General features: G+C 44.3%; 3 protein-coding genes across 8 annotated transcripts in view; 1 reads left to right on the top strand and 2 right to left on the bottom strand.

Annotated features, from left to right (window-relative positions):
- Positions 1-388: 388 nt before the first annotated feature.
- LOC116552751 (cytochrome c oxidase assembly factor 3 homolog, mitochondrial) lies at positions 389-1,450 on the bottom strand. The gene is made up of 2 exons (XM_032279577.1): positions 1,182-1,450; positions 389-877 (listed from the first exon to the last, which is right to left on the bottom strand). The coding sequence occupies exons 1-2, from the start codon at positions 1,393-1,395 to the stop codon at positions 771-773; spliced, it is 321 nt and encodes a 106-aa protein (XP_032135468.1). The 5' UTR covers positions 1,396-1,450; the 3' UTR covers positions 389-770.
- Positions 1,442-13,361, top strand: CNTD1 (cyclin N-terminal domain containing 1). Of its 3 annotated transcripts, none has more exons than XM_032279573.1 (7): positions 1,442-1,544; positions 6,222-6,297; positions 6,840-7,011; positions 8,385-8,547; positions 9,951-10,095; positions 10,735-10,831; positions 12,270-13,361. In XM_032279573.1, the coding sequence occupies exons 1-7, from the start codon at positions 1,532-1,534 to the stop codon at positions 12,438-12,440; spliced, it is 837 nt and encodes a 278-aa protein (XP_032135464.1). In that variant the 5' UTR covers positions 1,442-1,531; the 3' UTR covers positions 12,441-13,361. The 3 variants fall into 3 exon arrangements, with proteins under 3 accessions (XP_032135464.1, XP_032135465.1, XP_032135466.1); XM_032279575.1 differs by lacking the exon at positions 1,442-1,544 and adding an exon at positions 1,658-1,949; XM_032279574.1 differs by lacking the exon at positions 6,222-6,297 and having other exon boundaries at positions 1,497-1,544; positions 12,270-12,658.
- BECN1 (beclin 1) overlaps positions 13,024-22,972 on the bottom strand; it is a 12,821-nt gene continuing 2,872 nt past the window's right edge. For 2 of the 4 annotated variants that reach the window (XM_032279568.1, XM_032279569.1), the window contains exons 3-13: positions 22,124-22,191; positions 20,886-20,947; positions 20,342-20,410; positions 20,101-20,191; positions 19,858-19,994; positions 19,543-19,737; positions 17,874-18,020; positions 16,483-16,632; positions 15,913-15,973; positions 14,541-14,683; positions 13,024-13,810 (exon numbers count right to left, since the gene is read on the bottom strand). In XM_032279568.1, coding sequence (XP_032135459.1) covers positions 13,642-13,810; positions 14,541-14,683; positions 15,913-15,973; positions 16,483-16,632; positions 17,874-18,020; positions 19,543-19,737; positions 19,858-19,994; positions 20,101-20,191; positions 20,342-20,410; positions 20,886-20,947; positions 22,124-22,191 — 1,292 coding nt within the window. In that variant the 3' untranslated portion in view covers positions 13,024-13,641. Of the gene's footprint in view, positions 13,811-14,417; positions 14,684-15,912; positions 15,974-16,482; positions 16,633-17,873; positions 18,021-19,542; positions 19,738-19,857; positions 19,995-20,100; positions 20,192-20,341; positions 20,411-20,885; positions 20,948-22,123; positions 22,192-22,972 lie in introns of those variants that run through there. The other 2 variants (XM_032279570.1, XM_032279571.1) reach the window with 2 other exon arrangements.

The raw sequence follows: 22,972 nt of genomic DNA, 5'->3' as shown, positions 1-22,972 counted from the left end.
AAGTTAGGATCCCCTCCAGATCCCACCATAAACCTGTACAGGCAGGTACCAGGGAAAGTTAAAAGAATGAAGGCTGCTTGTCTTTCACCATTCATCCACCTCTCTCTCTCTCTCCCTCTCTCTGATGATGGGAAAAACAGTAGAGTTACAGTATGTTCTTGTGGGTAGAGGGCAGAAGAGTGACCTTCCTTCCCCTAAGACGTGGGTTCAGTCTCAAAACAGCCCAGTGATCTCTCCCTTAAATCAGGTGGAAAGATCTCATGGAAAAAGTAATTCTAGTTAAACATTTACAGCTCCCTGGGGCAATGCCACCACTGCAGCTACCACCTGTGAAGCTTTCCAGCATGAAGTGCCATATGCTGCCTCACAGCCTCCACATTCACATGACTCCAGGAGAGATGATTCAGTTTATTATTCTCAACCTGACCCTATCTATCCCACTGTAGACTCCAACACTGCACAGAGCTGCCATGCCTAACCCCATTAACAGTTGCATCCCTGGAAGGTGAAGGGGGTAAGCCATAAAGAAACTGTGGGAAAAGCCAAGGTCAAACGCACACTTCTCAAGGAAACAAACTACAAGAAAGGGCTCAGTCACTGTACACAGCAAATGTGCTATGGGCAAAGTTCTGTTCTTTTGACAGTGGCCAAATGCATAACTCCCTGGTTTCTCGAGCTCAAGCATGGTCCAAGGTTAGTAAGGGTCATGGGGCATCATTCACCACGTGAAAGGGTTCCTGCAGGTTGGAGATGTCCAATATGCATCCATATTAGGATCCTGACGCCCTTGCCTGAGCTCGGGCTCGAGCAGCTTTGGCCTCTTCTTCTAGCTCATCTAGGAAACGCTCCTGGGAAATCGAGTAAAAGGTGTAACCATCTGGGATGGTAGGTTCAGGAAACCACGTGGAATATGTACATTCCCCTTTCCTAAATTTGCTCTACCACTCTTGTTACTCTCCCAAATCAGTGATTCCAGCTTCCCGCCCGCTGCTCTTTCTAAGCCCTAAACTCCAATTCCGTTATTATTAATAAATCAAAAGAGTACCTTAGGAATAACAAGGGAAGCTACTAATCCCATTTTACCCAAAAGTTAAACGGATGGTTTGGCCTTCCTGCACATTCTGTTCCCCTGCCCCTGCCCCTATATACGGTCCCCTGGAGTCTACAACACGGGCGGATACAAATAGCTAACGCCAGGGCCCCGATGCCTAGGCCGGTCACGATGTTCCGGGTCCGCCGCTGTGGTAGTGCCTTCTGCCACTGGGCAAGCTGCATCTGCCGCATGAAATGCAGTTGCTCAGTTGTCAGCTTCTCCCGAGTCGGGTCGATACGCTGAGCGAACTGGGCCTCTCCACGCTTAGCATCCAGCGGGTCACCACCGCCCGAAGCCGCCATGTTGCCGCTCCTCCCTTTGCGGAGAAACCGGGTGGGGCTCGCTGGGAACCGTAGTCCTTGGCCGCTGCAGTGGACGCTGGGAGTTGTAGTCCGCGTGCCCTTTTCCGGGCAGAGCCAAGGTTCCCGGGCACGGGGGATGGACGCGAGAGGTGAGAAGCGGACGTGCTTTCTGATTGGCTGAGGAGTCCGCGGCCGTTGGGGCGGGAAAAAACTGTGGAGGGTTTGAGGCTGTGGTAGGAATTGAGTTTTCCTCAGACTTGAGGCAAGGACACACTCACTGGAAGGGGACGAGGAATCCAGGGTGTGGTGGAAGACTGGAGAGGAGCTAAGGGGGTCGGTATATGGATCCAGTGGACCGTCCAGGTGCCCCAAGAGGCTCGTGAACATGGACGGACCCATGAGGCCAAGATTGGCCTCCCTCGTTGACTTTCAGTTTGGAGTTGTCGCCACAGAGACGATTGAAGACGCCCTGCTTCACTTGGCCCAGCAGAATGAGCAAGCAGTGCGGGAGGCCGCGGGGCGGCTGGGCACCTTCAGGGAGCCCCGGATCGTGGGTGTGGCTTCAGGGCCGGGGAGCTGGGTTCATGGGAGACTGGGGCATGTGTCATTCAGGCGCTGACCTTAAGATTCCGTTGATTTTATTTGTTCAGAAAATGTTTGGTGGCCGGGCATGGTGGCTCACGCCTGTAATCCCAGCACTTTGGGAGGCAGAGGCGGGCGGATCACCTGAGGCTGGGAGTTCAAGCCCAACCTGACCAACATGGTGAAACCCCGGATATAGTGATGGACAAGACACAACAGTGCCCTCCCCTTGATTTCTTTGACGTGTATGGAGTACTTACTAATGGCATTGCCTGGATAAAAAGATGAAATAGAGGGTCGGGCGTGGTGGCCCACACATGTAATGCCACGCACTTAGGGAGGCTGAGGCAGGTGGATCACTTAAGGGCAGGGGTTAAAGACCAGCCTGGCCAATATGGTGAAATCCCGTCTCTACTAAAAAAAATACAAAAATTAGCTGGGCGTGGTGGTGTGCACCTGTAATCCCCTCTACTAGGGAGGCTGAGACAGGTGAATCACTTGAACCCAGGAGGCAGAGGTTGCAGTGACCCAAGATCGTGATCGTGCCCTTGCACTTCAGCCTGGGCAACAAGAGCGAAACGCTGTCTCAAAAAAAAAAAAAAGAAAGTTGAAAAAGAGATAGAGTACTTGCCTTCAAACCATGTGCAATTTGGGGAGGATATTAGGACAAATACACAATGACTAGGTACTATGTTAGATAAGTGACATCAAAGAGAGAGAGAGAGAGAGAGAGAAAACAAGTGTTTATGGGGATTGAGAGGAGCAGTGGGGTCACAGGAAGAATTCAGGGGATGGCCCAGGCATTGGAACTGATCAGGCAGACCTTGAAGGAAGGATGACATTGGGTTGGTGAAGGGGGAGGAAGGAGACAACGTTTCTACCAAAAACGGGTAGCATGAGTAAAGCTATGGAAATGGGGTGCTTGGGGTGCTTAAGGTGCATGTGGGTACAGTAGTCCACGTTGGCCAGTGTGGAAGAGTAGTTGATATTAAGACCAGAAAAGTAGTTTGGAGACATTACATGTGGAAGTCTGAATGCCAAGGGGAAGAGTTTATGCTTGCTTTAGTAGGAAACCAACAAAATATTGAAGGTTTTTAAATAAGGAGTGATATGACAGTAACCCTGCCTTAGTAAGCATTATTTTGGCAGTGATGTAAAGGAGGTAAAGGATGGATTCAACCAGAGGGAGATGGAGGTAGGCAGACAGGTAGAGTCAATGTCTTTAGGCTAGGTGATAGGGCAGAGGGAATGACAAGGGAGAGTGGATTAAAAACATTCCAGAGGCAAAGTCTAGGGTTCTGCCTTGGATAAATTTAAGAAATGAAGGAGGAAAAGGTGACTATGCCAAACGGTTGAACCTAAGAGACTGGGAGTATAGTGGTTATTAAAAGAAATACATAGGCTGGGTGCGGTGGCTCACACCTGTAATCCCAGCACTTTGGGAGGCCAAGGCGGGTGGCTCACTTGAGGTCAGGAGTTCAAGACCAGCCTAGCCAACATGGTGAAACCCTGTCTCTATTAAAAATACAAAAATTAGCCAGGCTTGGTGGCGGGAGCCTGTAGTTCCAGCTACTCAAGAGGCTGAGGCAGGAGAATCGCTTGAACCTGGTAGGTGGAGGTTGCAGTGAGCCAAGATTGCACCACTGCACTCCAGCCTAGTCAACAGAGTGAAACAAGGAAGGAAGGAAGGAAGGAAGGAGGGAAGGAAGGAAGGAGGGAGGGAGGGAGGGAGGGAGGGAGAGAGAGAAAGAAAGAAAGGAAGGAAGGAAAGAAAGAAAGAGGAAGGAAGGAAGGAAGAAAGAAAGGAAAGAAAGAAGGAAAGAAAAGAAAGAAAGAGAGAAAGAAAGAGAAAGAGAAAGAAAGAAAGAAAAGAAAGAGAAAGAAAGAAAGAAAGAGAGAGAGAAAGAAAGAAAAGGAAGGAAGGAAAGAAAGAAAAGAAAAAGAAACACACAGACACACTACACAAATAAAGCAGGAGAAAAGTTACTGTTGTTCGGGAAAGATAATAATAGCTTTTTGGAGTCTGGCCAACATGGTGAAACTCCATCTCTACTAAAAATGCAAAAATTAGCCAGGTGCAGTGTCAGAAGAATCGCTTGAACCCAGGAGGTGGAGATTGCAGTGAGCCAAGATCGTGCCATTGCACTCCTGCCTGGATGACAGAGTGAGACCTTGTCTCAAAAAATATATATAATAGTTTTGGTTTGGGATCTGCTGAGTTTAAGTGTTTGCAGAACATCTAAAGGAAGTGTTCTTGTAGACTATTCAAAAAGTAGGTCAGAAGAGAGGTCAGAAATGGAGATAAAAGTTTTCAAGTTATCTTCACAATGATATTGTTGAAACTGTGGCAGAGGATGAGCTCCTAGAAGGAGAAGGGAAAAAAGCAGGTCAAGGACAGTTCCTTGGGTAACACTTTGTGTTTGGGGGATTGGAATAAGAAGAAGACTTATGAAAGAAAAGGAGGAGATAGGAACAGAACAAAAGGGACTTTTGGAAGCCAAAAGGAGACTTTGGAAATGATGATGGTCAGCAGTTTCAGATGCTTTAGGGATATCAACAGAACTAAAGACTTCAAGAAGCCATGACATTTAACAATTTGGACATAGGTATTATCCTCTGAGAATCATTTCAGCAAGTTAGGAAAGGTAGAAGCCAAAATGTAGAAAATTAGGGAGTGAATGAAGTGGCAACAGTAGGTGTGTAAGCCAGGCTTTCAAGTAATTCAACAGCGAGGCTGAGACAAGAGTGTTGCTTGAGCCCAGGAGTTTGAGATCAGCCTGGGCAATATAGAAAGATCCCATCTATTTATTATTAATTAATTAATTTATTTTTTAAAAATTCAACAGCTATGGGAAGGAGAGAGGTGGAGCCCTCCCCTAAGAGGCTAGAAGGGGAGGGTCTTTTAGTTAATGCAGATCTGAGTGTGCTTGTTAGCGAGGAGATGGGGCCAGTAGTAAGGGAGGGCATAACCCTCATCCATTCCACCTAATCAAAGCTCAGTTTTTTTGGCAAATTAAAATGGAAAACAGAAACAAATGCCCAGATAATTCAGAGCAAAACCAAACCAAAACTAAACAACTGCACACATACAGAAAGAACAAAACTAAGAAAGCCTAAAGTCCAGCAAATAAAATAACTAATAATAGACACAATTATGTGTTCTAGGATATTTTGCTGAGTTGCTTCAACTAAGTCTGTCCTGCATTGGACATTGCAAGCCAAACTGTAGCCTCTGTAATGATGAGGTTTTGTACATATATCTATGTGTAATGTGTGTTGAGTAGATTGTTAAAGTGTCTTGCGCTAGCTTGACTTCATTTTCTAAGAAAGTTAATTTTTTTCTGAAGACATATGATTATTTGACTGTATGTGTAATTCTCTACTGATCAATGCTAAAAGGTCCTTGGTCTGTAGGAGCTTTCTTTGTTGAGAACTGATATTTATCCTTGTTTCCACCCTCTAATGATATTGCAAGCTAAACAGAACTCTATCTGGAGCTATTCTTTCAAAGAGAAACAGAGGCAGGCTAAAATCTTGCCAAGGTATCTCACCCTTCTCACCTTCCCAGTGACTCCCTCCCCCCAAACTGGGTTATGTTCCCTGATTTAGGGGATGTTTCTTCAAAACAAGCCACTTCACAGTAACACACTTGCTCCTGGGGAGAGGCTCAGCCACCACAGATTTACCCAACAAACTGGTGGTGGAGAGATGGTGTCCAGCTGTAAGGTGGCTTGTGTTTGTAAAGCAATGGGAGTTCTCCAGAGGGTGGTTACTAAACAAACAGTGTCATAAAGAATATTGAAGCTCCAGGAGGGACCTTTCTGTTCCTGCCAACATTCCACAGAAAACAGAATATAGGAGTTAGGGTTCTTATCCATCCAAGAATCATCCTTGAAGCTGGGGGGTTCCCAGCATGGTGTAGAGGTCACCTAGACCAGCTGGTATGTTTGTGTGTAACTGGCCAAGCCTTTTATCAGCTGAGACCCACAGGAAGGCTCAAGGGTCATGGAGGAGGCTTGGTAAGCCCTTGTCTTTGGCACTCAGTCAGCCTCCTTTTCATGCCTCTGATCTGCCTATTGGCAGCAAAGGAAACTAAGCTCAGCTTTGGTTGTTTTAGTCTCATCTTTCTCACCTCCTGACCCTCTTCCCTTGGCCCTATCATGGCTTTTACACAACACCAAGAGTTCACAGAGTAGTTTTGGTTGCATCTTGTGAATTAGGCTGTTTTTTTCCTGTTTTGGCAGAGTTTGTTTTTCTCCTGTCTGAACAATGGTGTCTGGAGAAATCTGTGAGCTACCAGGCTGTAGAAATCCTAGAAAGGTAAAGCCCTGGCATAAGGCCTTTGTGAGTCCCACCTCTCAGAGTGGCTAATGTATGTACATCTTTAATAAAGTACTAGTAGTTGCCCCTTACCCTGACACCTGGCTTTACACCTTCTCTCTTTAACTTGCAAATGTAAATGTCTTTGTTGTTATTGTTGTTGTTTTGAGACAGGGTCTCACTCTGTCACCCAGGCTGGAGTACAGTGGCGGGATCTCAGCTCACTGCACCCTTGACCTCCTGGGCTCAGGCAATCCTCCCACCTCAGCTTCCTGAGTAGCTGGGAATACAGGCATGTGCCTCTACACTTGGCTAATTTTTTTTTTTTTTTTTTTTTAGAGACGGGTTTTCGCCATGTTGCCCAGAGTGGTCTTGAACTCCTGGGCTCAAGTGATCAGTCTGCCTCGGCCTCCCAAAGTGCTGGGATTACAGGTACGAGCCACCATGCCCAGCCTCAAATGTAAATTTCTTAGCCAGCAAATTAAACTCCCTTTAGTTTGTGTGAGTGTGGATTGTTTACTCTCTCCTTCCCTTCCTTATAGGTTTATGGTAAAACAGGCAGAGAACATCTGCAGGCAAGCCAGAATCCAGCTGAGAGATAATAAGAGAGAGTTTCAGAATTGGAGGGCTCTGAAAGAGCAGCTTTTCAACAAGTTTACTCTCCGTCTTGTGTCATGTGTTCAGTTGGCCAGCAAACTTTCCTTCCAAAACAAAGTAAGGAGCTAGGGTTGCTCATGGGCACCTGAGTGTTAGGAAGAAACCAGCTTATTCAAAGGGGGCTGTGATGAGCTTCAAGTCAGCGACAGGAAGAAAATAAATAAATTACAAATTAAAAACAACAATGGGCCGGGCGCAGTGGCTCATGCCTGTAATTCCAGCACTTTGGGAGGCCAAGGTGGGTGGGTCACCTGAGGTTAGGAGTTCAAGACCAGCCTGGGTAACATGATAAAACCCCATATCTACTAAAAATACAAAAATTAGCCAGGTGTGGTGGTACATGCTTGTAATCCCAGCTCCTCGGGAGGCTGAGACTGGAGGATCGCTTGAACCCGGGAGGCGGAGGTTGCAGTGACCTGAGATCGTGCCATTGCACTCCAGCCTGGATGACAGAGCAACTCTGTCTCAAAAAAAAAAGAAAAAAAAGAAAAAACGCAACAACAACAAAAAACAAGGTAGCTGTGAGAAACCTACTCCTAGGCTAGGTGATACAACTCGTGGAAATTCCAGAGTGTAATTATGCTTCCTAAGCATACCTTCTACATACACACTCACTCTCTCTCTCTCTCTCTCCCTCCCCTCCCACCACCCCCTCACTCACACAGAGGCAGTTAAATAGCCTTAAGTTCTGTTCCCAAAGTATAATTGGGACAGATGCCATCATTCATACTGGTCACCTTTCCTCCCCTTGGATTCAAGGGCAGTTTACATAAGGTTCCTGAATTGCCAGCATACCTATCAGCAGTAAAGGCAAACTATTACATTTATAAGGAAAAAAATGTTTCCACATCACTACCCAATGCCTATACAGTAAAATATCATTCATTCAACAAATACTTACTGAGTTTATTCTATGGCCAGATGGTATACTAGGTGCCATGGCTACAACAGTAAAAAAAATATTGTCTATGCTCACAAGGAACCTATTATGTAATGGGAAAAGACACATACAAATAGTGTGAAAAAATGCTCTGATTAATGTAAATACAGAGGGCTATATATGTACCTCATCAGCCTTGGAGAGTCAAGGAAGTGTATTTAGAGAAAATGACTTATTGAAATGGGTGGGGTGGGAGATGGGTGGATCCTAAGAGAAGAGAGAGAGGAGTTAGGGAGAGCAGTGAGAGGAAGGGAGGAAAGGAAGGGGGACCCAGGTATAGAAAACAGCATGCGTAGTAGCTTGGAGAGGGACAGCATGAGGATTTGGGAACTGCAAGTAATTCCCAAGCAGAGTATGAAGGGGAATTACCAAGAGACAAGACTGGAGATGAAGGAATGGGCTGGATTATAAAGGGCTTTGTGCACTCTGCCAAGATGTATGACCTTTATCCTAACATTCTTCTTTCCCCCTCTGTTTTTTCTTTGCTCAGATAATCAGCAACGTTACAGTCTTGAATTTCCTCCAGAGTCTAGGCTATTTACACACTAAAGAAGAATTGCTGGAGTCAGAGCTTGATGTTTTGAAGTCCCTGAACTTCCAAATTAATCTGCCCACTCCTTTGGCATATGTGGAGATGCTCCTAGAGGTTTTAGGTATCTTATTAAGTGTGTCAGGGAATATGGGTTGGAGACTTCCATAGAAGGCAATACAAAATGTGCACAGGAAGGGGGTGGCAGGTGCAGTGTCTCACACCTGTAATCCCAGCCTTTTGGGAGGCCGAGGCATGTGGATCACTTCAGGCCAGGAGTTCAAGATCAGCCTGGTGAAAGCCCATCTCTACTAAAAATACAAAAATTAGGGCCAGGCACAGTGGCTCACACCTATATAATCCCAGCACTTTTGGAGGCTGAGGTGGGTAGATCATGAGGTCAGGAGTTCAAGACTGGCCTGGCCAAGATTGTGAAACCCCCGTCTCTACCAAAAAACATAGAAATTAGCCAGGTGGGCCGGGCATGGTGGCTCAAGCCTGTAATCCCAGCACTTTGGGAGGCCGAGGCGGGTGGATCACGAGGTCAAGAAATCGAGACCATCCTGGTCAACATGGTGAAACCCCGTCTCTACTAAAAATACAAAAAATTAGCTGGGCATGGTGGTGCGTGCCTGTAATCCCAGCTACTCAGGAGGCTGAGGCAGGAGAATTGCCTGAACCCAGGAGGCGGAGGTTGCGGTGAGCCGAGATCGCGCCATTGCACTCCAGCCTGGGTAACATGAGTGAAACTCCGTCTCAAAAAAAAAAAAAAAAAAAAAAAAGAAATTAGCCAGGTGCAGTGGCAGGCGCCTGTAATTCCAGCTACTCAGGAGACTGAGGCAGGAGAATTGCTTGAACCAAAGAGGCAGAGGTTGCAGTGAGCTGAGATCACACCACTGCACTCTAGCCTGGGTGACAGAGCAAGACTCCATCTCAAAAAACAAACAAACAAAAAGAAATTAGATGGGAGTGGTGATGGGCGCCTGTAATACCAGCTACTTGGGAGGCCCTGGGAGGAGGAGGTTGCAGTGAACTGAGATTGTACCACTGCACTCCAGCCCGAGTGACAGAGTGGCCTCCATCTCAAAAAAAAAATTTGCACAGAGGTTTGGGAGCAGTGGGCAAAACCTGCCAATGAGGAATAGTAGGAAGCTTGATGGTGTCTCTGGGTGACTGAAAAAGGTGTTTCCTCTGGCACTTGTCAGGGAAAACAGCTCAGAGATCTTAGCGACTGGTTTCTGTTTGGACTCACTAGTCACTCTTATTGCAGGATCAAAGAGTTGATTTTGTAGACAGGCATAAGATAAGAGAGGGACAACTACATGCTAATTGTATGTATACTACAGATGGAGGTTTCTTTACCTCACCTTTGTCCTTTAAAATTGATCTCCAGCTAAACAGGTCTCTTAGAGTAGAATATAGCAACCAGGAAGTACATTAGCACCCCAACAGCTTTGTCACAACTGTGGTTACGATCACAGAAGATATGATCATAAATTCTTCCTATCATTCCCATACTCCATCTAGGATACAATGGCTGTGTGGTTCCAGCCATGAGGCTGCATGCAACTTGCTTGACACTGCTTGACCTGGTCTATCTTCTGCATGAACCCATATATGAGAGCCTGTTGAGGGCTTCAATTGAGAACTCCACTCCCAGTCAGCTACAAGGGTAAGACAGCTCCTATAGAGTAGGCTCCTTCCAGCAACAGAGTGGGAGGCAGACCACAAGAACTTGGGGAATGGAATTAACCTAGCAAGGAATCTAGTCCCCAGATAACCGACTGAGGTTACCTGGTTCTCATTAGCTCCCAATATGTTGCTTGGATGCAGCTGACTGAGTCCGATAAGGAAAACCCTAAAGGCTTTTACTTTTATTAAATTACTTCAAGTAATTAACATACTTTCTTTCCTAGTTCTTCCCTTATAGTTGCATATAACTCAAGGTTACTGGACTGATTTGGTCAGTCACTTAGAAAAAAAAGTCACAGGGTTGCAACTTGGGTAAAAGTGTTTGATTACTGTAAAGCCAGACTGGTTAAAAGCCTGAGTTACAATTGCTAGAGTGACAGACAGAACTACAAAAGGCCTATAAACCATTCAGACATGAGGCTCATGTTAATCCCAGTTAAATTGGGAGAGAATGGGAGAGCAGGTCAATGAGCTATTACTTGACCATTTCCTTCCATGTCTAAAAAATGCAAGATGATCAACACAAATAATTCATAGTTGAAGTTCCATGACCCTATCTATGATTTGGAAGACCAAATTCCGTTCTAGCTCTAAAATTAATGTGGTTTTCATCATTCAGGGAAAAGTTTATTTCAGTGAAGGAAGACTTCATGCTGTTGGCAGTAGGAATCATTGCAGCAAGTGCTTTCATCCAAAACCATGAGTGTTGGAGCCAGGTAGGGACCACTGAGCAGGATCAGCATGGTGAGAATTCATTTAACAGAACGCGTTTCACCCATCAGTTAAACTGAAAACAACCTAAAGTGCCAAGACCCAGGGTTAGGATGAGTATGCAAGATTTGAGGGGAAAATCTAGGATAGGACTGAAATGTTACCTTGTTTTCCTTTTATAAAACTAGAAATGGAGGCCCAAGTTCAGCTTGTTCATTTCTCTTTATAATGATAACCTGCTATTATGTTAAAGTCCAGGCTGGGCATGGTAGCTCACGCCTGTAATCCCAGCATTTTGGGAGGCCAAGGTGGGAGGAGTTTGAGCCCAGGAGTTCAAGACCAGCCTGTTCAACATAGCAAGACCTTGTCACTACAAAAATTAAAAATTAGTCAGGGCTGGGCACAGTGGCTCATGCCTATATCCCAGCACTTTGGGAGGCCGAGGCAGGTGGATCGCCTGAGCTCAGGAGTTGGAGACCAGCCTGTGCAACATGGCAGAACTCAGTCTTTACCAAAAAATTTTAAAACATTAGCTGTGTGTGGTGGCACACACCTGTGGTCCTAGCTACTCAGGAGGCTGAGATAGAAGGATCGCTTGAGCCTGGGAGGTAGAGGCTGCAGTGAGCCAAGATTGCACCACTGCACTCCAACGTGGGTGACAGAGTGAGACCCTGTTTCAAAAAAAAAAAAAAAAAGCAGGGCATGGTGGTACATGCCTCTAGTCCCAATAACTTGGACTATTTGGGAGGATCACTTGAGCCCAGGAGCTGGAGGCTGCACTGAGCCATGATTGTGCCACTGTACTCCAGCCTGGGTGACAGTGAAACCATCTCAAAAAAAAAAAAAAAAAAAAGGCCGGGCAGAGTGGCTCACACCTGTAACTCTAGCATTTTGGAAGGCTGAGGCAGGAGGACTGTTTCAGCCCAGGAGTTGGAGACTGGCCTGGGCAACATAGTGAGACCTCATCTCTACAAAAAATAAAGAAAATTAACTGGACATGGTGGCTTGTGCCTGTAGTCCCAGCTACTCAGGAGGCTGAAGTAGGAGGATCATTTAAGCCCAGGAGGCAGAGGTTGCAGTGAGCCAAAAATCACACCTCTGCACTGCAGCCTGGGCAAGAGTGAGACCCTGTTTCAAAACAAAACAAAGTCCAATAACTATATCTTCCAAATAATGAAAATGCCAAGGCCCAAATATTGGTCTTATATTTCACGAAACTTATCTCCAGCAGAGAGAAATGTCTAGCAGAAAGTTTCCATGCTAACATTATCAGGGCAAAGGTATCCTAATGTAATCTGGCCATTGGCAAACACTAGAATCTGGATTTTGGAAAAATGAAAATTTACAATTGCCTTGAGAGAACATCCCAAGTAATGTGTGTGTTTGTACACTAAAATATGTTGAGATTTTTTACTAATAAGAAGTCTGTCTCTATTTCTGAAGGTTGTGGAGCATTTGCAGAGCATCACTGGTATTGCCTTGGCAAGCATTGCTGAGTTCTCTTATGCAATCCTGACTCACAGCGTGGGAGCCAACACTCCAGGGCGACAGCAGTATATTCCTCCCCACCTGGCAGCCAGAGCTCTGAAGACTGTTGCTTCCTCTAACACATGAAGCAGGCTGAATCCACCAAATATAAACAGCCTTCCATCACTGCACTCATGCCTCCCTCTGTTTACTTTCATACTCAGGGTACAAAAGTTCCAAGTCTCTCTTCAATTGTATTTTTATGCCAATTTCATGCTTATTTTTTCTTTATCAGAGAGAGTTAAGGCAGACAAACATGCTCTTTTTGTCCTATCAGCCTGAAAATAAAAATCTAGGTGGAAAGAGATTAATAAAGTTAGTGCATTTTTGTTTAACAAGATATTTATACTTTTAATTTCATTAAGAGGAACATCAGGCATGGAGATTAGTATTAATCAGCGGCTTACAGACTATCTGGGTGACCCTGACTAGGCATCAAGGAGGTAGACTTTATTGCCCCTTAAAATTAGTTTAACATCTCTGTTCCATTATTGAGATCTACATAAGCAGGGCTTCCTCAACAGCTATCTATTTTTACTAGACTTTTTTAAAACTAAAACTAACTCTAAGCATGTTTAAACAGAATTTCCACATACCTGCATTAGAACTCAATTCTCCCAGAATACAAAGTACTCTATTTTAAAGAAAAACTCAACAGTGCACCTCTGGGCAGTTTTCAGACTGTAGCAAATCTTTTATTACAAATAATTAAATCTCTCCGTAATGTCTCAAATAGTATCAAACACTATTTCATATCTCTAACACAGAGCAGAGTCAGCATTCAGTATGAGAACCAGTGAGAAGTGTTAAATTTCAAGCATCTGATCACATCACATGGTGACCAGCTAAAGCTTGGATGTCATTTTCCCACATTATCCAACTGTGCATCTCAAACATATCCTCGTCTCAGTAGAGAAAAAAGTTTCTGTTTCATATTGTTAAGTGCAGGAAGCTGAGAGAGATAAAATCCAGTGAAAACACATCAATCTCAATTCAACTCAGTTTTTTTAAAAAAAAGCAAATTTAAATTAGTTGTTTTCAGGGAAGAAGGAAAAAGGAGTCCATGGCGTTAAGAGTCAAAATTATGACAAGGGCTGGCAGCTATACATGGCATGTTGTAGGTCTGGAAACTGTCACATGATATTTTAAAATAAAGTGGCTTTTGTGGATTTTTTTCTTTTTTGGTATTGTAAACATGTGCTGTTTAATATTACCCAAATTTAATTTAAAACATGTTTGCAAACAAAATTTAAAGCCTTTAAGGCAAACCTCTCCCTAAACAAAAAAGTCATTTGTTATAAAATTGTGAGGATACCCAAGCAAGACCCCACTTAAGATTCGTCAGCATGAACTTGAGAGCTTTTGTCCACTGCTCCTCAGAGTTAAACTGGGTTTTGATGGAATAGGAGCCGCCGCTGCCTCCTGTGTCTTCAATCTTGCCTTTCTCCACATCCATCCTGCAGATGGACACAGCAGAACTCATTAGTAACTGAGATCTGAGTTAAGTCAGTTCAGGGCAGGGACTTGGATCATGAGACTATTCACGTCATTTTATCTATTAAAGAACACTTGGTGAGGAATGGTAGTATATTTTGGAATTGCTTGAAAGCCAAAAATCAAGAAGACTGTCACAAGAGCCTCATTGTCATTGCAGAGTACAGGGACAGGACACACACCCAAACAGAAGAGAAGCCGGGAGCAGGGGTGTGTGAGGGTTACAGTACTTCTTGCTGTTTTCCTAGGCATCCCTGAGCTTGGCAGGGGAGAAAGGAGGGAGAAGAAAAGAAATGCTTTGTTTTGGTATGATAGAAGCAGCCTTGCTCTAGGTAAAAACTAGAGTTTCCATCCATCACTGGGATCCTAAAAAATTTGACCAAAAGAAGCATTCCTGTATATTTCCAAGGGCTTCAGGGAAAAACCTTCTTGAAACTGGAAAGCAGGCGTGAGCTCTGTGCCAAGAAAACCCCCTAAACCAGCTAAGGCAACATCCTTCTACTCCAGAGACTAGGTGGTCACATGCTGTCCTGCTTGCAGTATTGGATCAGTCTTTGCCCAACAATGTCATGTGATTCTGTGCCATTTTTTGCTTTCCCACCATTTATACTGATTTGCCTCCATTCTTACTGCTGCTTCAATTCTGTTCAATTTGGTCCTATACAGGTTCACTCAGCACTGGGGTATACTGACCTGTAGGGAAGACAAAAACGTGTCTCGCCTTTCTCAACCTCTTCTTTGAACTGTTGCACACAGTCCAGGAAAGCCACCATTGCATGGTCAAACTTGTTGTCCCAGAAAAACCGCAACCCCCCAGAACAGTATAACGGCAGCTCCTGCCCAAGAAGAGAAAACTGGCTATGCATACGGCACCAAGACAAGCTTCCAGAGATTGTTCCCAATCCAATCAACCTCTCAAGTCACGTTCTGTCTGTATCCCACTGGAAATTTATATTGTGGCTGGACTCTTATCTTCCATAGATTTGAACAAGTACAATAACCTTGGGCAAATAACAATGCACTTAGAACTGTCTCACCATCAGTGAAAATGTACCATAGGTTGAGCATCCCTAATCCAAAAATCCAAAATGCTACAAAACCTTTCCAGGGAGGATAGATGGGAAAAGAAAAATAAATAAATAAAAAATGCTACAAAACCTGAAACTTTTTGAGCATGAATATGATGCCACAAGTGGAAAATTCCATAAATTTCATAACTGACACCTTTGCTTTCTGATGATTCAATGTATCACGAAACACAAGCTTTGTTTCATGCACAAAATTATTTAAAATATTGTATGAAATTGCCTTCAGACTACATGTATCAGGTATATATAAAACATAGAGGCCGGGCACAGTGGCGCACGCCTGTAATCCTAGCACTTTGGGAGGCTGAGGTGGGTGGATCACCTGAGGTCAGGAATTCCAGACCAGCCTGGTCCAACATGGTAAAACACCGTCTCTACTAAAAATACAAAAATTAACCAGGTGTGGTGGCAGGCGCCTGTAGTCCCAGCTACTCAGGAGGCTGAGGCAGGAGAATTGCTTGAATCTGGGAGGCAGAGATTACAGTCAGCCAAGATCATGCCATTATACTCCAGCCTCGGCAACAGAGAAAGACTCTGTCTCCAAAAAAAAAAAAAAAAGAAAAGAATAAAGAAAAATGAATTTTGTGTTCAGATGTGGGTCCCATTCCCAAGATATCTTATTGTGTATACGCAAATATCCCAAAATCTGAAAAAATCCAAAATCTAAAACACTTCTGGTCCCAAACATTTTGAGCAAGGGATACTCACCCTGTAAACATCTCATGGTGATTCTTTTCCTATGCTAGTGTACACACCCTCCTCTGACCTGCCCATATCCCTTCTTAACAGACTATCAAAACCTAATTTTCCTCTACAAGACCCCCCCAAAGTAAACCTGAACTAGACAAGATATTGAACAATACACTGGCTTTTCATATATCTCAGTCTAAAAAAGAAACTAAATGCCAATGTCAAAGCAAACCTTTGTTAACAGACACAACTCTGTATTCCGGTGAAAATGGAACTTCACAGAGTACCTTAGATTTGTCTGTCAGAGACTCCAGATATGAATGGTTTCCATAAGGAACAAGTCGATACCTAAAATAGAGATACAGACAGAGATGGATACAGAACTCCTAAAGAGGCTACTGGGAAGTTATAGCCAAATGATTTCACTCTTCATTCTAGCCAAGGCCTTCTTTTATTCTCAACTCCCTCTCCCACCTCCCCACTGGATCCATGGTTAAAAGATTTTGTTTAATGAACAAACTACATTTATTATATAATTGCCTGGGGGGGGGGGCCTTCCATGGACAAATGTTTTATTTTGGTTTAGATTTAAGAAACAAAATCTGAATATCCTGAGGAACTCTAAGCTTCTGGGGCCTGTAGGCTGGAACTACACTATGGTCATGCAACTCAGTGACTGTCTTCAGTGGAAAGAGCCCTGTGATGAGGGGAAAACCAGATGCTGAAAGCTCTCCAACCACAGAAAACTCCCCAACTGTGGGCAGCAAGGGGTCCTGACATGGTGGAGAGCAGTACCAGTGGAAATACAGATTATATCAAAGACACACCACTCCCCAAGAAAGGGCTACACTTCCTACCTCTGAAATTTCAGACCCATCTTATTAGCCAGAGCATGGAGCAGCAACACAGTTTGGCCCCAAGCAGCATTAATCTCATTCCATTCCACGGGAACACTGGGCAGGCGACCCAGCCTGAAGTTATTGATTGTGCCAAACTGTCCACTGTGCCTACAGAGGAAGGCAGAAAGGTGGGGAGAAATACAGGGATTACTTCAAGCTTTTGAGATTGCCCACTCTCACCCCAAACCCAGCTTAAATCTACCTTCAAGTTCATAGATGCAAGCTGTACTTGGCACTTTAAATACATGTTCAAAACTTGTGTCATCATCAATTCCCCTGCTGCTCATACACCAAAGCAGAAAGCTGGGTGGTATCCTTCAATGCTCTCTCAGCTCCTTCCCTGCAAAACTGCCGAACTCTCCTGGTTCTACCTACTAAATCTCTTAGATCTGTCCACTCTTCTCCAAATTCAATGCTACTGCTCTTTTCCCTTAGATTCCTAATGACGGGTATCCTTACCAACGATTCCACCCCTTTATCCCAAGTCATTCCCCACGCTGCAGGTAAAGCCATCGTTCACAAGTACAAGTGAAATTATGTCACTTCCCTAGCTAAAATGCTTTAGTGTCTCCTACTGCATTTTAGATCAATTCCAAACCTCTTAATAAGGCCTATGAGACCCTTCAGGAACTGGTAACTCTCCAGTTTCATATTTGGTCACTCTCCCCTTTACACTCAATCTTCAGTCACAATAAGCTCCTTTTAGTTCTCTGAATTCACCACTCCCTCTTTCCTGTTTCTTTGCACATGATGTTCTCTCTGCTAGAACAATCCCCTCTTTGCAGACTTCTGCTTTACCTCTAAATTTAAACGTGAGTCTCCTATGGGGAAACTCTCCATGTGGCCTCCCCAAACTGGATCAAGTGCTCTTTTGTGTTCCCACAGGACCCTGGGTTTACCATCATCACACTGCATTACAACCGCTTGTTATTTATCCATCCCTTCTACCAGATGATAACCAACTAGAAGGTTGACTGCATACTGTTTTGCTATTGTCCTCCTAGCACTTGTGCCTAGTACAGTGCCTATTGCAGAGTAGATGCTCAACAGTTTTTAGTTAAACTGATAAAACATCAAATACCCTGGGAACAAATCAGTACCAGGCAGCTGACCAGGTTTTGAAGCGGCTGAAGGTCTCAGGTCTTTTCCTTTCCTTAGAAGGGTGGATGTCACCAAGCTCTAGAATTCCAAACCCTACTGTGCCTATCCCATCACTATGAATGAAAGAAACCTAGCTGGGTGAAGATAACCTACGGTCCCTCTTTTGTAGGAAGTAGGCACGCAGTTTTAGTGGTCAACAGTTAAGGTCCAGATATGTGCAGTGCTCCTCATCCCCCAGATCTCATTACCAGATGTGGAAGGTTGCATTAAAGACGTTGGTTTTCTTCAGCTTGTCCAGCTGCATCTGGGCATAACGCATCTGGTTTTCAACACTTTTCAGCTCATCATCCAGCTCCAGCTGTTGTCGTTTAAATTCACTGTATTCTCTCTGATACCTGTGAGCAGCCAACAGGACCACTGAAGGCTATTAGTTTGGGGGCTGAAGTTTCTCTCTCACCACACTATGAACAATTATTTAGTAATCAGTTACATCTAGCTCTAGCATCTTTTATATTTGGCATAGATTCCACTCAGAGGAACATCTGTGTCCTAGCTGTGTTGCCTGGGAGGAACAGAATGTCTCACATTCCAGCTGCCCACATGCAAAAAGGTGGAAGAAAAAATAATTCTCCCAAACCAGGCCAAAAAAACCTCTTGCTATTTCTGATCTTTTTCAGAAGAGAGGTGAATGGGTTAAGAGTGGCATCTTCCAGCTGGGCATGGTGGCTCACGCCTGTGATCATAAGACTTTGAGGGGCTGAGGCAGGGGGACCACTTGAGCTCAAGAGTTCAAGACCAGCCCAGGCAACATGGGGAAACCCTGTCTCTATAAAAAATACAAAAATTAGCCAGGTATGGGTGGTGCACAGCTGTAGTTCCAGCCACTTGGGAGCCTGAGGCAGGAGTATTGCTTGAGTGGATGGGGTCGAAGCTGCAGTGAGTCATGACTACACAACTGCACTCAGCTTGGATGACAAAGTTAAGACTGTTTCTATTAAAAAAAAAAAAAAAAAAAAAAAGAGTGGCTTCTTCCGTGAATTGGCCATAATTGGCCTTCTAAAGTTTCACTTCTATATGCTTACTGTCCTTTAAATAGTTAGTATACTCCACTTCCAGTGAAACTTGTTATACTACTGTATGAAAAAACAGACTTCTCTCTGTCCTTCATTTCCACAACTTTATTTAGTATGGACACTGTGTCTCCTCCACTAGACAGAGGGTTCTCTCGGGTCAAGAACATCCATAATTTATGAGACAGGGTCTCACTCTGTTGCCCAAGCTGGAGTGCAGTGGTATAATCACAGCACACTGTAACCTTGAACTCCAGGGCTCAAGTGATCCCGCACTTCAGCCTTCTGAGCAGTTGCTAGGAGTACAGGTCCACCACACCAGCCTAATTTAAAAAAATTTTTTATTTTTATAGTGATGAAGGTCTCACTATGTTGCCCCAGATGGTCTTAAACTTCTGGCCTTAAGTGATCCTCCTGCCTCGGCCTCCCAAAGTGCTGTAATTACAAAGTAAGCCACCAAACCCACCCCCCCGTGAAATTTTTAAGCTTGGAGGGAACAAATGTAGGCTAATTTGCTCATCTTTTCAGATTAGCATGGCTAGAAAGTGGCTGATTCATCCAAATGAGCCCATTCCCTGCAGGACAGAGCCAAGACAGAGCTCTGGTTTCTGCACTCTCTATTTAACCAACGTCCTTTTTTTCACTTAATCATGCTGACTCTTCATATGTAACTCTCCCAACAAACCTCTAGAAACAGGGCGTGGAAGCAATATGCAGGATCTGGAGCAGACATGCTGCTGAGTGACAGCTGACTATAGTTTACAAACTAATCAGACACATTCAGCTGGAAGCCATTTCCTCTCCTGGAGCCTTAAGTGTGAGAAGACAGAACAGGGTAAGCACTCACTGAGCTTCCTCCTGATCCAGTCTCTCAGCCTCAGCCTGGACCTTCTCAAGATTTTCTGCCACCATCTTGCGGTTCTTTTCCACATCTTCCAGCTCCTGGATCAGCCTCTCCTCCTCTAGTGCCAGCTCTTTTAGCTCCATCTGTAGCTGTTCACTGTCATCTTCATTCATTTGCTCTAAGATCTCCAAACAGCGTCTGCCAAAGACGCAGGCAGAGTATACTTACTAGAGTTCCATTTGGAGTAGAGCTCTTGGGTAAGGGCCAGGCAGTCCCAGAGCAGTAACAGCTCTGAGCCCTGGCTCTAGAGGCACTCACTTGTAGTTCTGACATTCATTTTCAGTGACATTGAGCTGAGTGTCCAGCTGGTCTAAAAGAGTATCTGTGCATTCCTCACAGAGTGGGTGATCCACATCTGTCTGGCCCGACATGATGTCAAAAAGGTCCCCAGTGACCTGGAAGTGTGGGAGAATCGGGGTAGGGTCTCCCCCATGCTACGTGCTCAATCACCCACTCTCCCAGCCAGGCCTACTGCTTGCCACTGGAATGGGGCCAACTTGCCTTCAGTCTTCGGCTGAGGTTCTCCATGGTGCCGCCATCAGATGCCTCCCCAATCAGAGTGAAGCTGTTGGCGCTTTCTGTGGACATCATCCTGCAGATAGCCCCCCGCCCACGGGCCACATGAGGGAGCAGAGAGGCTTCCTCCACCTACTGTAATGCCAGTGGCAGAGACTCTCAAGCACCAGCTGAGGGGCCTCAGGACATATACCCACTCCTGGCCCGACTGACCTCCCAAGGGTGCCTCTCTCCCAAAGGAAGGCCATGCTGGTCTTCCACAGGGACACTCAGCACGAAGTTTGGCCTGGATGGACTAAGGGGGGAGAGGGGGCATAAATAAATTGGTATGTGTATGACTACAGTGGAAAAGAAGGGAGAATCAGGAAAGGCCATTTTAAAAAATATCAACCCTTTATTTAAAAATAACCCCTTGCCGGCAACCTCTTTACCTGCAGATAGGAGAACTAGGACTCGCACATCTAACAACACTTGCTGTTTTGAAACTTCTCAAGAGCCCATGTCTTTTATTAGTGATTAATCACTCCCTCAATTTTTCTCACTACTTTGTCATTAGAGCTACTATCTTTCCCATTGTGTGAATGGCTACAGGAAAAAATCCATTCTGGACTGGGTGACGGGCCAGGTATAGGGAATACATCTTTTTCAAAAGGGCCAAAAGGCTAGGTGATGATGCATCTCATCACCTGGCTCCAGGTCTTGATTCCTGGATTTAATTAAAATTCTACTAGCCTTTGGCAAAGAATAGGGGGCTGAGAAGTAGTAGGCACCTGGCTGGGGGGATGAATCTGCGAGAGACACCATCCTGGCGAGGAGTTTCAACAAATGGCTCCTGGCAAAGAAATAAGAGAGCATTAGAATTCTGGCAGCTTAGAAGCAGAGTTCATTTCCCAAACAGCCTGAGAACTATATAGCTTTAGTTTTGATTGGTAACCACAAGATTTGATAAACCACACAGACTTAAAAAATGGATATTATTGAGGCAATCCTTATACATGTGGACTAAGAAAGGACCCATGATACAGACAAACCTCAAGTCCCATTTGATTTTTGTGGGGAACAGCATTTCCTAACTATGTTATACTCTATTTATGGTTACACTTGCATTTCTCAACACTTACCAGTAAAGGGTAGGAGACAGAATGCCCTAAATCATAGTACAAGGAAAAAGCCAGATCAGATGGCAATGAAGTCTGTCACAGTACAAAGTAGATCATTTATATGTTTTCAATATTTTGAGATTATGTGTATGTGATCAAAATCTTACGACATCTATTGACTTCAAATCCAGACCCCTTTGCTGCTTTGCTTAGGGCTTTCTCTGGCTCCTGGACTCTTCACTGCCTGCAGGGGGCACTGGCCAGAATTAATAACCCCCACTCAACCAGACATCAGCCCTCCCCCAGTGACTGGCAGCAGTGGGTAAATAAATACTCCAGCTCCCTTGCTACTTGAGGAGAAGAAATCTCAGGTGTGTATTCAACACTATCTCACAGGATGTTGCTCCACAGATGCTCCACAGGATCACTGATATTATCACAGTTTAAAATGACATCTTCTCTAACACTGACAATTCTTTCTGTCCAGGGTAATATACAAGTCGCTGTCCTAACCAGGATGCTTTTGAAATGGAGAGGAGTGGATATTAACAACTAGCTAGAACAACAGATGCAAATCGATGCTCTGGAATGACCTGGACACACAGGTCATCCCACCTCCAACCTATAATAATTTATAACTCTGCTTCAAATAAAAAGCCCTTTCCAACATTTTTAAACGGCTCATTCAGTAACCCTGTGACCTCAGGTGCAGGTCTGTATCTCCAGTGATGCAGAGCAGCCTGATCACGTAGAACATCTCGTTACCCAGAGACCCCAAAAGTCTGGGGGCTCTTCAAGCACCAAGTAGCCTGCAGAAACCAAGACTGCATTCCTGTGTTTTCATATCAAATCTCCCATTTGGAATGTTTACTACATGAGGAGGATAGGGGAGAAGGCACTTCTATTACCTCTCCTGAGTTAGTCTCTTCCTCCTGGGTCTCTCCTGGTTTCGCCTGGGCTGTGGTAAGTAATGGAGCTAAAGGCAAGGAAAATAGTGGGTCAGAAACAGTCTTATTAAAGCAGGAGGGCATCTGAGAGTATGGGAAAAGAATCTGAAATATCCTCATCACCAACCTCACCTCCACTTTTTCTTAAAGTACCATTTACACAAAAAAGAATCTGTGGTCTTCCTTACCCCCATTAAATCAGATTAAGGAAATGTTCATTATGTTTTTTTAAGGCATAATGGTAACATGATTATTTTAAAGAATCCTTATCTGTCAAAAATACAGAAATATTTACAATATTTATGTTTGGGATTTGCTTCAAAACAATTCAGGGTGGGAAGAAATGGATGGGGCCACATACAAAACATGATTAAATATGTGTGGATAATTGTTGCAACTAGGTGATGGTATACACAGGTTAATGATATACTCTAAAATTTTCCATCACAAAAGTTAACATCCTGTTTCTCCCAGAATAGCAGGGAGGGAACATGAGGAAACCCTCTGGGAAGGTGGAAACATTGCTAAATTGCCATCATTCAGATTACATGAGTGTATCCATTTGTCAAAAACATACAGCTTTCAAGGCAAGAGTTTACCTTTCTAAAAAAGTGTGAAAACCGTAATAATTGAGTGGGGAATGGGAGGTGAGTGGAAGTGTAGATAACATGTCAGCATATGGATGATTGTTGAAGCTGGGTGATGGAGACAAGGGAGGCTATTATGCTATTCTCTTGACTATATATGTCCATAATAAAATATTTCTATAATAAAAAGTCAAAAGTTGTTTTTTTTTTTTTTTTTTTTTTT

The sequence above is a fragment of the Sapajus apella genome, unplaced genomic scaffold (assembly GCF_009761245.1).
Source record: "Sapajus apella isolate SASKATOON/1434 unplaced genomic scaffold, GSC_monkey_1.0 scaffold12, whole genome shotgun sequence".
NCBI lineage: Eukaryota > Metazoa > Chordata > Mammalia > Primates > Cebidae > Sapajus > Sapajus apella.
The sequence above is the reverse complement of the archived record's forward strand: the minus strand, read 5'-3'. Positions and strand labels throughout refer to the sequence as shown.